This window comes from Meriones unguiculatus, chromosome 6, assembly GCF_030254825.1.
Source record: "Meriones unguiculatus strain TT.TT164.6M chromosome 6, Bangor_MerUng_6.1, whole genome shotgun sequence".
Taxonomy (NCBI): Eukaryota; Metazoa; Chordata; class Mammalia; order Rodentia; family Muridae; genus Meriones; species Meriones unguiculatus.
Genome location: NC_083354.1, coordinates 61,209,793 through 61,222,673, shown reverse-complemented (window position 1 = coordinate 61,222,673; position 12,881 = coordinate 61,209,793). Strand labels below are relative to the sequence as shown.

Sequence of the window (12,881 nt, the reverse complement as noted above, 5' to 3'; positions counted from 1 at the left end):
GTAGCTCATGCCTTAGATGTACAAAAAGGAATTAATGCTCAACTAAAAGGAGGCTTGATGGTGTTCAATCAGAGGATTGACCTCATGCAGGAGCAAATTGATACCCTATGGAAAATCGCTCAACTTGGCTGTCAATGAAAGTATGCTGGACTTTGAGTCACTAGCATGAGAATTTTCCCTGTTCTGCACATCTGTCTAAACAAATGTCTAGCTACATTTTAGGTAATTGGACTGGAGAATTCGATACTACGATGGAGCCGCTGAGAGTGGCCATTGTCACGGTAAATTCTACCAGAGTGGACACAGGACTAGCCACAGGATTATCATCATGGATTGCTGCAGCCATGAATCAACTGAAGGAATGGGCGGGCATGGGAGCGTTAGCAGGCCTTCTGGTGTTGGGTCTTCTTGGTTTGCCTGTGGTATATATGCAAGATTAGAGTCTCACAACAGCATAATGGAGCCATGACCATTCAGGCCTTTACAGCCATGGAAGCAGGACAGTCTCCCTAAGCATGGTTGGCTACCATAAAAAGCTAAAATGTTACGCTCAGGATGCAAGGCTAAGCACTGCACTCAGGGTCAGCCGATTTGGACCCAGAGAAGAGCATGTCTGATTGAATGCGGGTTGATGCCCCAGGTCCTGCCTCTGTGAAAAAGGTATCGGACGGGTCTGATGCTCTTTGGGTGGATGACACCTAAATGAACATCAGTACAAAGTCCCAATTTATTTCTAATATCAGAGATCAGACCTCTACTCTTGCCTGATGCATCTAAAACAAAAAGGGGGAACTGTAGATTGCTGCGTAATGCTGCACCTTAAAGATGGAGCTGGTTTCTGCCTTTCACCTTCCCGATGGTGAGTGCTCTCTGTCACGAACAAGTCCACATTTGGCTAAGGCTGAGGATCTGGCTTGCTTCCATGTATGTGGACCTCTCTGCATTGCCCACGTGGCATGCTGGGGTTGGCTACCCAGATGCTATTTAAGCTATGGGCTGGCTTTCCCCAGGGTCAGATGATTGTTCAAGGTTCCTGAATAAACTGCATTGAAAAAAAAAAGGTGTTCTGGGTAGGTTATGAGGAACACAAAGAAAAGAAAACATAGTTAATCATGTTTTATATTTAATAGTATTTTAATGTTTAATGGCAAAAAAAGTAACATTATATTAGGAAATACCTAAACAACAATAAAGTACTGGATTATGCTTTCTATCAAAATGCCGCCAAGAGAGAAGAAAGGTCTGACAGGGTAATTGAAAGTGCCAGGTGGGTAACTGTATATGAGGGAACTCTTGGCTACATCCAGGAAACTCACACATCCACCCTCACAATCAAGGAACACACCAACCCGGCCCACTGGCTTCTCTATATAGTGATGAATTACTGGACAGGTGGTGAGGAGACTGTACTGATTACCCTTCTTCACACACACAAGGAGAAATGCACCCTCAGGTTCAGTCTGCTGCCTTGTATTTGTTAAATAGTCATCCTCACAGACTCCTATAGCCCAGTCAGGAGAGTCCGTTAAATCCATCTCCCAGTAATATTTCCTAGAGAAGAAGCTCTGTGATCCACAGGAAGCAAAATAGTGTCCAGCTGATTCCACAGATGTCTCCTGATGGTGAGGGCTAAAGCTGAATCTTTTCAGGACATCAAATAGGTTCATCTTGTCATGGAGTAAGATTGCATTTCCAAAGAATATGTTCACTGTGGGAAGAGGCAAGAGGCAACAATTTAGTTGAAATGACTGTTTACACTTCTTAGGTGAGAGAGGTACCTGGAGATTGCCTGAATTACAAAAAAGAAGGTTAAGGCTAGAAGGGTTAAATGTGGTTCAAATACTTCAAAGTCAAGAAATTCCACAAGAAACTGAATGGGATCCTGATGAAAAATTTGCTGATGCTGTAGAGGTGGCTTTTCATTACACCTAGTAAATGGAAGATGTGTAGTGTGCATTGCAGCTATGTCTGCAGCAAAGACTGTCCTTACCCGTTTCCATTAATAGTTATTTCTAAAATAGAAGAAGTGATGATGGTATTTTTATTTGCATGTAAGCACTCATGTTTATACTCAAGTAAAGACTAAACGTGCATTAGAAGTGGTTCCCTGGTTGTAACTCTCTAGCTTTAACCCCTGCCTCCTCTGATACTCTTTCCATATGAAGTCACAATTCACATTTAGATCTAACAGGGGAATAAAGACACTGTCTCTTGACCTATCCATTTGTTTTATTTTTACTGCTCATGATATATGCCTTCATGTATATAGTTATTTTATGTTTATTAACATCTTTTTTGATACAGAGCATTGGTATATATTTTTGACTGCCTTGGAACTCCCTATTTCAAACAGGCTAGCCTCAAACTCATGGGCAATCCTGACAGCTCCACATTTTAATGTTGAGATTACAAGTGCACACCACTATATTTTATATATTTTTAAACTAAGAAGTGAAACGTACTTTAAAAAAATTCAACTGCTGAAGTGATTAAGGGAAAACAATCAAATAACTCCAACACTTAGAATGATTTAGATTGTCCTGAATTAATTATCATTCTTATGTCTCAAGGAAAAACTGTTACTATATTTTCATCCTGGGTCACATACAACATTATATTCATATTTGTTGTTTGTTAAATGACCACATGAATAAACACGATTAGAAATGTGACTTGCAATGACATATCCTTTAGAGGAGGTAGAAATTCATATACACAACCCTTATCTCATTGTTGAAGGACACCTTTGGTCATTTCAGCAGTGCTGACACTCACCTAGGAAGCACTTGCACCTCTCAATCAGTCCAGTGATGGGCAGGACACTGAGCTCTGGTTTCATCACCTGGGGCATGAACAGCTGCACTGACTCACTCCTGCAAGAGAAGAACACCTGATCTGCCTGGTGCTAAAGACACCATCACAGTGATTAGGAGAAATCCTCACTCCAAGTTCAGACAATGACTCAGGAGTTAAATCCCTTCCCACACAAGCCTGACAACTAGAGTTCAATCCCAGGAACCTGTGGTGGAAGGAAAGGACTGACTTCTGAAAGTCATCCTGTGAACTCCATGCATGTGCAATGGCACACTTGCATGCATGCACAAACATACAGAAAACACAACTAATTAGTACAAGTAAACACTTGTCTGAACATCTTTCACACAAGCATTTTCTGATATCATAGTGACATCATGATCAGAAAACAGGGTTGTTTCCTCCTAGATGCTCTTTTTGAAGCCCTTCTGGCTACCCATTTGTTTTTCCATGCATTCTGCCATTTCTTCTACTACTAGAAAATAAAGGTGATGGACCTTAAGGTTTATGATTTCAAATGTAGATATTTTATCACCAAGCCCTCTTGTATACACTGATTCACTATGATGTAGTAAGTGAAGGCACTTTCTGCTAAAGAACAGATGTCATATACATGAAACCAATCTCAAACTTCATACACAAGCAATTGAATATTATTCCTATCTAAGTATGTTTTTAGTTTGCTAAGGCAGCTTGGTCAATTTTGTAGCCTCGTTTAAGGATCCTGGCTTGCACTGATGACTGTACTCACCTTCTGAACATGTCTTCCAAGTCCTGCAAAGACAACAAGAATAGTTAAGATTTCTGAAGAAATGGCATTCAATGTTTGATTATAAAGTTCAGATAAATGTCAGTCATCATCAAACTGATCCACCTTGCAAATTTATTTTCATGTCTCAGGATAATGCCAACCAAGATTAGCAGAGGAGATATCTTAATGAAATTACACTGTGAAAGTAACATGATTGTAGTGTGCTCTGCAAAGGGGACTTCCTTGAGCCTGTCTACAAAGCATAGGAATATTTTTTTATGAAGAATGCTTCAAAACTGTAACTTTACCCCTGGCTGGTACCTCATAGCTATAATTCCAGAATTTAGAGTTTTGAGGCCTTATGACTACTGTGAGTTGCAAGCCAGCAAGCACCACAAAAGAAGACCATATGTCAAAACCACTATTTCCCAAAGTACTCTCAAATACACAGGTTTAAAAAGAAGAAATTAGGTAAACTGTGTATAAGGAGAGGCAAAATATTCAAGTAGAGGCTCACTGGAATGTTTGGTAACAGGAATAACTGCATTTGGGATTTCAGAGAAGCAAGCACAAAAGCAAAAAATAATGATGTGATATTTAGTAGGGAATCTACTGACACACTGTCAAAAGCTTGTTCTTTTAAGGTTATGGCAAAGACTAGTGTCTCCAGATTATCCGTGAAAAGGAAATCCACTGACAATAAGTGCATGGACTGTAGACAGCTATCTTAGATGTAACAGTCCCAGTGGGGGCCTCAGATAACAAAGCCCTTTCATGCACTCCTCCATGCTCACCTGGAGCAGCACCACATATGGCTGCTGGGACGTTGTCATCAGCTCCCGATACATTTCTCTTAGTTGATTCCTTTTGTGCACCATCAAGGCTTTGCTTTTTCTGAGTTTCTCTAAGAGAGCTTGGCCTTCATTTTCCATACACTCTATATGTTGCTGTTCTTCTTCATGGAGGACTGGACGTCCTTTCCTATACTCCGTCCTGATCATTTCTTTCCGAAGAGTCACATAGTCCTAAAGGAAAATGGACATTCTAGTTCACATTTACAGAGCATTTTATCCTCTCCACTGACTCCTATGTTTAAAGTCGACGAGTAGCATCCTGTCAGTGTGCTGCAGACACTCATTTTCTGTCTCCACTTTTCAGAAATGTGAATTATTTTCTTTCATTCATTTATTCTTTATTAATAGCACAAACAAACCCATCCTTTTCTCTAAGTATTTTCATCAATTTAAGGAGATCTGAGCCTCCTGAAGAAAAGGTATTCATTGCTAATTCACACATTCACTCAAAGAAGAAAATCTGCAGGTATTTAATAATCATGGGGCAGTCATAGGGTCAAATGCAATGTGATGAACTGTCGGCAAATCACTCATTAAACGTTTCTGCCATAGACAGGCCATGCTTTCTGAGTGCAGCATTGTATATTACACCCTGAATTAGAGGCCTGCAGAAAAGGTTCGCCTAGTATCAACGCCCATGCCTTATTCTCAACTTGTGAATGAGCAGGCTTGCAAGAGTGTTAGTTGCCTCAAGCTGATTTTCAGCATCAGTCCCATACCCACCGACCACTGTGTTGGCATTCTCTTCTTGGCTTCTAGATTCTCTTGATTTTCTTGGATCTTCTCCCATAAAGATGCCATTTGCTTTAGAAGTTTCTCCTGTAAACAAGTATAAACACATGAATAGTCCTGATGGAGAGACAGAAATGAATAGTTACTTTAGAGAAAGTTGAAAATCACCATGTTCTTACTTTCTGACTTTGATAACTATGAGTTTTAGATTTCAGGCTGTAGAAATACGAAATACAAAGTAACTGTTTACTCAAGTAGCATGATTAGTAAGCATGACTGAAGTCTGGGTAATTTGAATCTGACTGGGATTTCCAAATGCTTCTTTCCAGCTAATTCCAATGTACTTTTAGTAATTTATCTCCAGTGACATACAACTTTTACAGATGTGAATTTCCTAATTTTCTACCCACCAACATCAGCATAATGTATTACAAAACTAGAAATTATTTTACACTAATGGATTTCCCAATAGATGCTTACATTTTATAGTCACCCTTTCTCCATTAGCTGTTTTTAAAATGCCACCATTGAGAATGCAATGGTCTCTCTGTAATCTGGACATGAATCTTCCTGTTTTCTCCTAAACTCCCCCTCTCCACCTTTCAAGTTCTCTCAGAAATATCACTTACCATTTGCCCCTCAGAAGCTGCTTCAACAGGACAGTGTCTGTGACCCTTGTGCTCCTGGGAGTCAGAGCACAATTGACAAAGGAGGACCCTGTTCTCCTCACAGAAGATCCTCTTTGCCTCCTTGTGGATCACACACTTATTCTCCTCAGAGCTCAGGTACTTCATGAGGCTGTCCTGTCTGGCAATGTGCACCAGCTTCTTCAGAACAACGTTGGTTCTGAAGTCCTTCTTCTGGGATGGATTCTTACACATGGGACAGTGGACAGGAACTTGCAGGTCTTCCCAGGAAAAGCAGAGGCAGGCCCGACAGAAGCTGTGGCCACAGCTTGTGGTAACTGGGTCTGTAAGGCAGCCCAAGCAGATGGGGCAGGTAAGCACTTCCTGGAAGGCCTGTGAGATGTCTGACTCCATTTTCCTGAGGAAAGAAGCAGAATTACTATTCTTGGACCCCAGAGAAACAAGAGACTGCACAAAATCTGATAAAGTTGTGATTCAATTCTGTCTATGGCAAAAGAGACTTCATTTTTTTGTATAACCATGAAAAAAACTAAGCATAGGATTGTGGGTCCTGCCCTTTACTGTTACAGTTTTCCTGATGGAAACACAGAATGAGCTCATGATCTTCTATGTCTTTCCATCTGCATTTCTTATAGAGGCTTCAGCTTAAATTGGTGCCTTGGTTCAAGGCCAAAGACATCTTCCATGCTGTAAAGTGATCAAAGTCCTTCAACTCCAGAGGCTGGCCTTTCATAGCAGACATATGTTAGTAAAACACCTCCTTCTTGTCTATCCAATAAAATACAACCTACTGCACACCTTCTCCAGTAAATGCTTTTGCTTGATATCTGACATTAAGTTTACACTGATCCACCGTTTGATACATTGTAAACAGTATTCTTTATTTCTCTTAATTCTGCTACAAGATACTGACAAGAATAATACTTTATGTTGGCTCATAACTCCAGGGTATTGGCCATCCTGCTGTGAAAGAAACGGTGGCAAGAGTTCAAAGCACCTGTTCTCATGGCATCTGATATAAGGGAGCAGGAAGGAAGGAATGTATGCTGCTCTGCTCCTCCTTCCCTTTTTCTTCAGTTTGGGACCCCAACCCATGAAATGTTGCAATGATCTCAGTAGAATTTATGGAGAATCTTCCCACCTGACACAAATCTAACCCAATAATCAGTAATGGACTTGTGCAGTCATTTCCATATCAATCCTAAATGACATCAATTGAATACTAGGAAAATTTTCCATGGTGTCCTGTTTGCTTCCCAAAGACACAACTCCTGCCTTGAATTTCTGGGAGGAAATCCTGAGGCCTAAATGAAGCTCACACGACTATTTCAGACTGAGCTATCGAACCACCAGATGCTCATTTTTCATCTCTTTTACATTTTACACAAAGAAATCATCTTGATTGGATTAATTTCAATTGTTTATTTTTTTAAAGATTTATTTACTTTTTGTTTGTTTATTTATACAGTATTCTGCCTGCATGTATGCCTGAATGCCAGAAGAGGGCACCAGATCTCATTATAGATGGTTGTGAGCCACCGTGTGGTTGCTGGGAATTGAACTCAGAACTGTTGGAAAAACAGCCAGTTGTCTTAACCTCTGAGCCATCTCTCCAAGCCTGATTAATGCCAAATTTGCAAAAATAACTTAAGTTTCTGGGATTTGACACAGATGGAGTCAAATGGCTTTAGAGTTGGTCCAGAGTAACTAAAAATGTAGGACTAACACTCAATGCCAATGATTAGTTTAGCAAAGAGATTGTGCCTTCCTTAACTTCTCTAATGGTCATGTTTTCCAAAAAGGTAATTTATTCTCTATTAGACACCTCACCCCATAATGTTTTGGAAGTACACAGAGATAAATAAAATCAAACACAGAAATTGAAAATTACATCAGACTTTAACCTGAATGTACTATTATAAACAGAATGGTGTGCTTGGTGCTCTCTTTAATTGCATGTAGCCTTCCAACCCAATACAAAACTCTGTCAGGAAAAGTCAGTCCTCCAACATGGTAGACTATCAAGCAGCTCTTAAGATTCAATTCAACTCACATCAAAATCCCAACACAATTATTTACAGACCTTGAAAAACAATTCTCAACTTCATATAGAAAAAAACAGGATATCTAAAATAATCCTGTATAATAAAAGAACTTCTGGACCTATCACCATCCCTCATCTCAAGCTGTGCTACAGAGCAATAGTAATAAAAATCGTATGGTATTGGCATAAAAACAGACAAGTTGATGAATGGAATCTAATCAAAGACCCAGAAATAAACTACACATCTACAGACACCCGAGTTTCAACAAATTGTGCTGGTCTAACTGGATGTCTCCATGTACAAGAATGCGAATACATCCATATTTATCAATTTTGTACATTGTCTAACAGTATCTTGTGACTATCTCTCAGTATAACACATCAGGTCAAATAAAGTGTAGAGAATGATAAATGTAAAATTATCCATAACTTTAACACACATTAAATACCAAGAAAGAAAACTAAATAGGGACAGCGTCATTTTTTTTGTAAAATGGCAAAATATCTCTTCTAAGCAGAAACTTTAGTTCCATAATTAACTGAAAATAAGAAAACATCAAGGATTTTTCTCTTGTAAATTGTTCACTCACCCAATGAATTTTCTCTGGCCTCAGCAGTGTTTGATAGTAATGTTAGCTCAGCTCTGGAGTCAGATCCTCAATGTGTGGAGAGGATAGATCTAGCAGGGTCTGGAGCCAGAAGGTTTGGAAACACACTCTGTCTAGTCTGGAGAAGAATGAACCTGGTTAGGCCCTGGAACCTCCTTTTATGGAGGCACTGAAGACCATGCCCACTTCCTCCCCTGGTAGCTTTCAGTAATGCTTCCAATAGGTGAGCTCCAATAGATTGAATCTACACAAACAAATCCCCACAACAAGGTTTCCTGAGTTACTGTTAAGCTGGGTGGAAGCTCACACCTTTAATCCCAGAGTCCTATGAACTGTACTATTGAAGCAGGAAGATTTTTTAGTTCAAGGACTGCCTAAAATGTACAGTAATAACTTTGCTTTTGAAAAAAAGTAATTTTACAATATTTTGCTGTACCTAAATATTTCAGTGTGCTTATATTTTGTTTTTGATCATGTAACAGATGATGATGTCATCAACTTCTGATTCTAGAAAATACCAAAGACTACTTTCTTCAGACATCTTCATTCCCTACTCACTCAACTTTATTTTCTAAAAAAAAAACTCCATAAATCTCATTCTGTAGAGTGACATTGGAGTTCAAGGTTTTCTAGCTCCCCAGCTGTCTAGAGTTCATGTTGACCAGACAGAGAATTCTGTGTTAATGCTGTAGATGTACAATAGCTAAGAACTTCCGCAACTCAAGCAGGTACTTTTGCCCATGGATGCTGAATATGTATTTTTCATGTTTTTAGCTAAAATAAAATTGCATCACTTTCCCCTTCTCTTCCCTTTTTACAGATCCTTTAAATCACAGAAGCCTTTAAATCCTTTAAAGCCACAAAAGGCTTGGCTAGGGTTTTATGTTTATCCTCACACCTGGAAAGACCTGGGTTTGGGTAGGTCTTTGTACTTCAAATAATTCAATCAAGAAAAATCCCTTGAAAGAAAAATTCCAGCTGGGCAGGTGTGGTGGTACTTGCATATAATCCTAGCACTCAGGGAGGCAGAGGCAGGTGGATCCCTGTGAGTTCAAGGCCAACCTGGTCTACAAAGTGAGTAAGGACAACCAAGACTACATAGAAAAACCTTGTCTAAAAACAGGAAAGAAAATAAAAGAAAGAAAAGAAAAGAAAGAAAGAAAGAAAGACATTAAAAAAAAGATAGATTCCACCCTCATGAGTTTTAGTTAACTCCAGATACAGTCAAGTTGACAAGCAAGAATAGTCATGACAAGGACTGACCACTTTGTAGGAGTGATCAGTTAGAGAGCTCATCGCTGATAGAGGCTAATTCTTTGTCTAAGGATGAGACTTTAATACAATTTTTCACTACCACATCAATATGTCCATTGTTCTGTTCTTGTTTATGCAGCCATTTCTAGAAGTGGCACTTTCACAGCAGAGTTCCTAGCATACTGGCTCTTCCTATCTTCCTCACCATCTTTCACAATATTTCTGGAGCCAATGATGCAAGAGCTAGGATCTAGGTGTATCTGTTGGGCTGGGATTCCCATAATCTGTTGGTTTTTGCAGTCTGTCCAGCTGTGGTATTCCTTGAGTGTCTGCCTGTGTGGCTCTATGTTATTTGTAAATAAGCTTCACTAGGATTTTTAAAATTGGATTTGCAATCTAATGTTTTGTTTACTTTGACAGTAAACCAAATCAAGGATAAGTTAATGTCTCTGCAAGTATGAGATCAAGGAAGCACAGGAGGACCGGCAGGAAAAGAGCATTTATGATTACTTATATGTCATGGCAGTTTTCCACGTTGAGCTGTGTTTAGTATTTAGAAAGCACAAAGGACCATAATGAGTGTGTTAAGATGTAATCCAAGTTCATTGCAAATTTATTTGTCATAGGCAGAATCTGGAAACAACCTAGATGGCCCTCAGCAGGGGAATGCATACAGAAATTATGGCATATTTACACAATGGAATACTATTCAGCTATTAAAAACAAGACAATCATGAAATTTGCAGGCAAATGGATGGAACTATAAAAGATTGTCCTGAGTGAGGTAACTCAGAAACAAAAAGACAGGCATGATATACATCCACTTATAAGCAGATATTAACTGTATAATATAGGATAGCCATACTAAAATCTACAGACCTAAAGAAACTAAACACTAAGGAGGACCCTAGGGAGGATGCTTAAGTCTCATTCAGAATGGCAAACATGACAGACAACAAAAGCATTTGAAGAGAGGAAACAGGATGGGAATCTACTATACAGGGTCCTCTGAAAGAATCCACCCAAATGGGGATCGGAGCAGATGCTGACTCACAGCCAAACTTTGGGCAGAGCACAGAGTCTTATGGAAGAAGAGGGGGGTGGGGATATGACATGTAAGGGATAGGAGCCCCACAAGGAGAACAACAAAGCTAAAAAATTCTGAGTCCAGTGTGTGCTGCAGAGACTGATGCACTAATCAAGGACTATGCATGGAGAGGACGTACATGGAACTGATTGGCAGCTCAGTCTCCATGAGGGTACTCAAGTAAGGGGAGCAGGGGCTGCCTCTCTCATGCACTTGGTTGCCTGCTCTTTGATCACTTACACCTGGCAATGTGGCCTTATAAAGTCACAGAGGAAGAGGATCCAGGCAGTCCTGATGAGACTTGATAAGCTTTGGGCAGATGGTGAAGTAGAACTCCCCCTTTCAGCAAACTAGGGGAAGGGAATAGGGGAGAAAACAGAGAGAGGGTGGGACTGGGGGAAGCTGAGGGAGGGAGCTTCAATCAGAATATATAATGAATAAATTTAAAAAAATAAAATTAAACAAAAGCTTTAATCCAAGGAGTATGTAAAATGATGAGGAGGAAGGCTTTAAAATTATATGTATTTCACCCGTTAAATCCAGATGATGAAACTGGATTTGTCAGGCTGGTGAAGAGTTGTTCCTAATTGGAGGCAACATAAATCTTACTGATGAAGTCAAGCCATATACTGTCATTGATGTTACCGCTTCTATGTAGCCTCTTCCTAGTAATTGAATTAAAATCACTATAGTGACATGAGTTACTAGATAGAAGACCAGGAGATGCAGCCCCTCCCATCCCTTAGGCTGTGTTCTTTGCATCTAAAGTCATACCTAAAGCCTAGAAAGATTTAATCCTAGAAGCCATTTATGGGTGGAAGCCATTTAGAATCTGCCTCTGAGAATTCTAGGGCAAAAAGAAAAAAAGTGACCCATTTGGTTCTTTTATCCAAACTTTTGGTGTGAGAGATAAGTTTTGTGCAGAGCTCCTTTAGCCTCCACTTGGGTGAGCTGAGGCTTAGAGAAAGTGCGTATGGGATGCAGGCTTCCTGAAGTGGAGGTTGATGTGTTTCCTCTTTTGAGAATTCTCTCTGTAGACCTGTTTTCATTTGACTGGGTTAATTGTTTGCATAATGTCCAGTTTTTTTTTAATTCCTTAAACATTTTAGATATTAGCTATTAGCTCTTTATAGGATGTGTAGTTGGTAAAAAAAAAAAAAAAAAAAAATCTCTGTAGGCTGCCACATTGTTCCAAACAGGCTGTCCTTTGCCAAACAGAAGGTTTTCTGTGTTTGAAGTTCCACTTATTCATTGTTTTTATTGCCTGTCCTATCAGTGTTCTGCTCAGAAATTCCATTCCTGTACCTATGAGTGCAAGGCTATTCCCCACTTTCTCTTGATCATATTCCAGGAGGAGAAAATATCTGAATTTGACCTGCAGTCTCTAACCTAGGCAAAGACTAAGCTACATATGCACTATCTGCAAAAATGTTTAAAGACTGCTTATTAAAAATTTGAAACACAGCCAATACTGCAGATAATCTGCTATTTGCGCAGATGTGCTAGACACTTGAAAAGACATTGTTTTTCTTTTCATAAGTACAGGCAGCAACACCAGATAATGAATCATTAGTAAATACAGTTGAAGTATCAACAATTGGAATAACTTTTGTTTAAAATGGAAAAACTATAGGTTGCATCTATAAAAACTGAATTAATTTATTTTCTTGTGGCTCAACAGGTTGGACTCTGTCATAATAAGCTTACATATGTTAAAATGCCATATATTTCAGATCTTTGACAAGTCTGAGAGCCAGCATATTTGATCTACTCTTTTTTCTACTTTTATCATCTGCTCTAGACTCCATCTTATAAAATAGGATGTTATAATCTTTAATTTTGGCATATATTTTAAAGGTATGTTTTAGAACCAATTATTAGGTAGATCTATATAGGCAAACTTTATGGTGACCCATATTAATATTAACCTTAAAAAAAACAGCCTAAACAAAGAGATTAGGTAAAATTTAATCTTGTACTCAACTATAATCTTTAGCATAACTTTAAATCTGTTCTTTTAAAATAAAATCAAAGTAAAACTTTTATTTAAATATAATTTATAAAGGGTCTAGCAAATGTTATTAATCCTA

The 12,881-nt window shown here is 39.0% G+C and overlaps 1 protein-coding gene across 1 annotated transcript; it reads right to left on the bottom strand.

Moving 5' to 3' along the window:
• Nucleotides 1-1,178: 1,178 nt before the first annotated feature.
• LOC132654852 (tripartite motif-containing protein 43-like) lies at nucleotides 1,179-6,191 on the bottom strand. Its single transcript, XM_060386134.1, has 6 exons — nucleotides 5,781-6,191; nucleotides 5,143-5,238; nucleotides 4,360-4,590; nucleotides 3,566-3,588; nucleotides 2,776-2,873; nucleotides 1,179-1,708 (listed from the first exon to the last, which is right to left on the bottom strand). The coding sequence occupies exons 1-6, from the start codon at nucleotides 6,189-6,191 to the stop codon at nucleotides 1,179-1,181; spliced, it is 1,389 nt and encodes a 462-aa protein (XP_060242117.1).
• Between the last annotated feature and the right edge of the window lie 6,690 nt (nucleotides 6,192-12,881).

Bases quoted from the DNA above. Each gene is read 5' to 3' on its own strand.
- LOC132654852 (XM_060386134.1), bottom strand. From the start codon at position 6,191: ATGGAGTCAGACATCTCACAGGCCTTCCAGGAAGTGCTTACCTGCCCC. The intron at 5,239-5,780 runs GTAAGTGATATT...ACTTGTTTACAG, and splicing joins CAGCTTCTGAGGGGCAAATG to GAGAAACTTCTAAAGCAAAT. The intron at 1,709-2,775 runs GTGAGTGTCAGC...CTCTTCCCACAG, and splicing joins GAGGTGCAAGTGCTTCCTAG to TGAACATATTCTTTGGAAAT.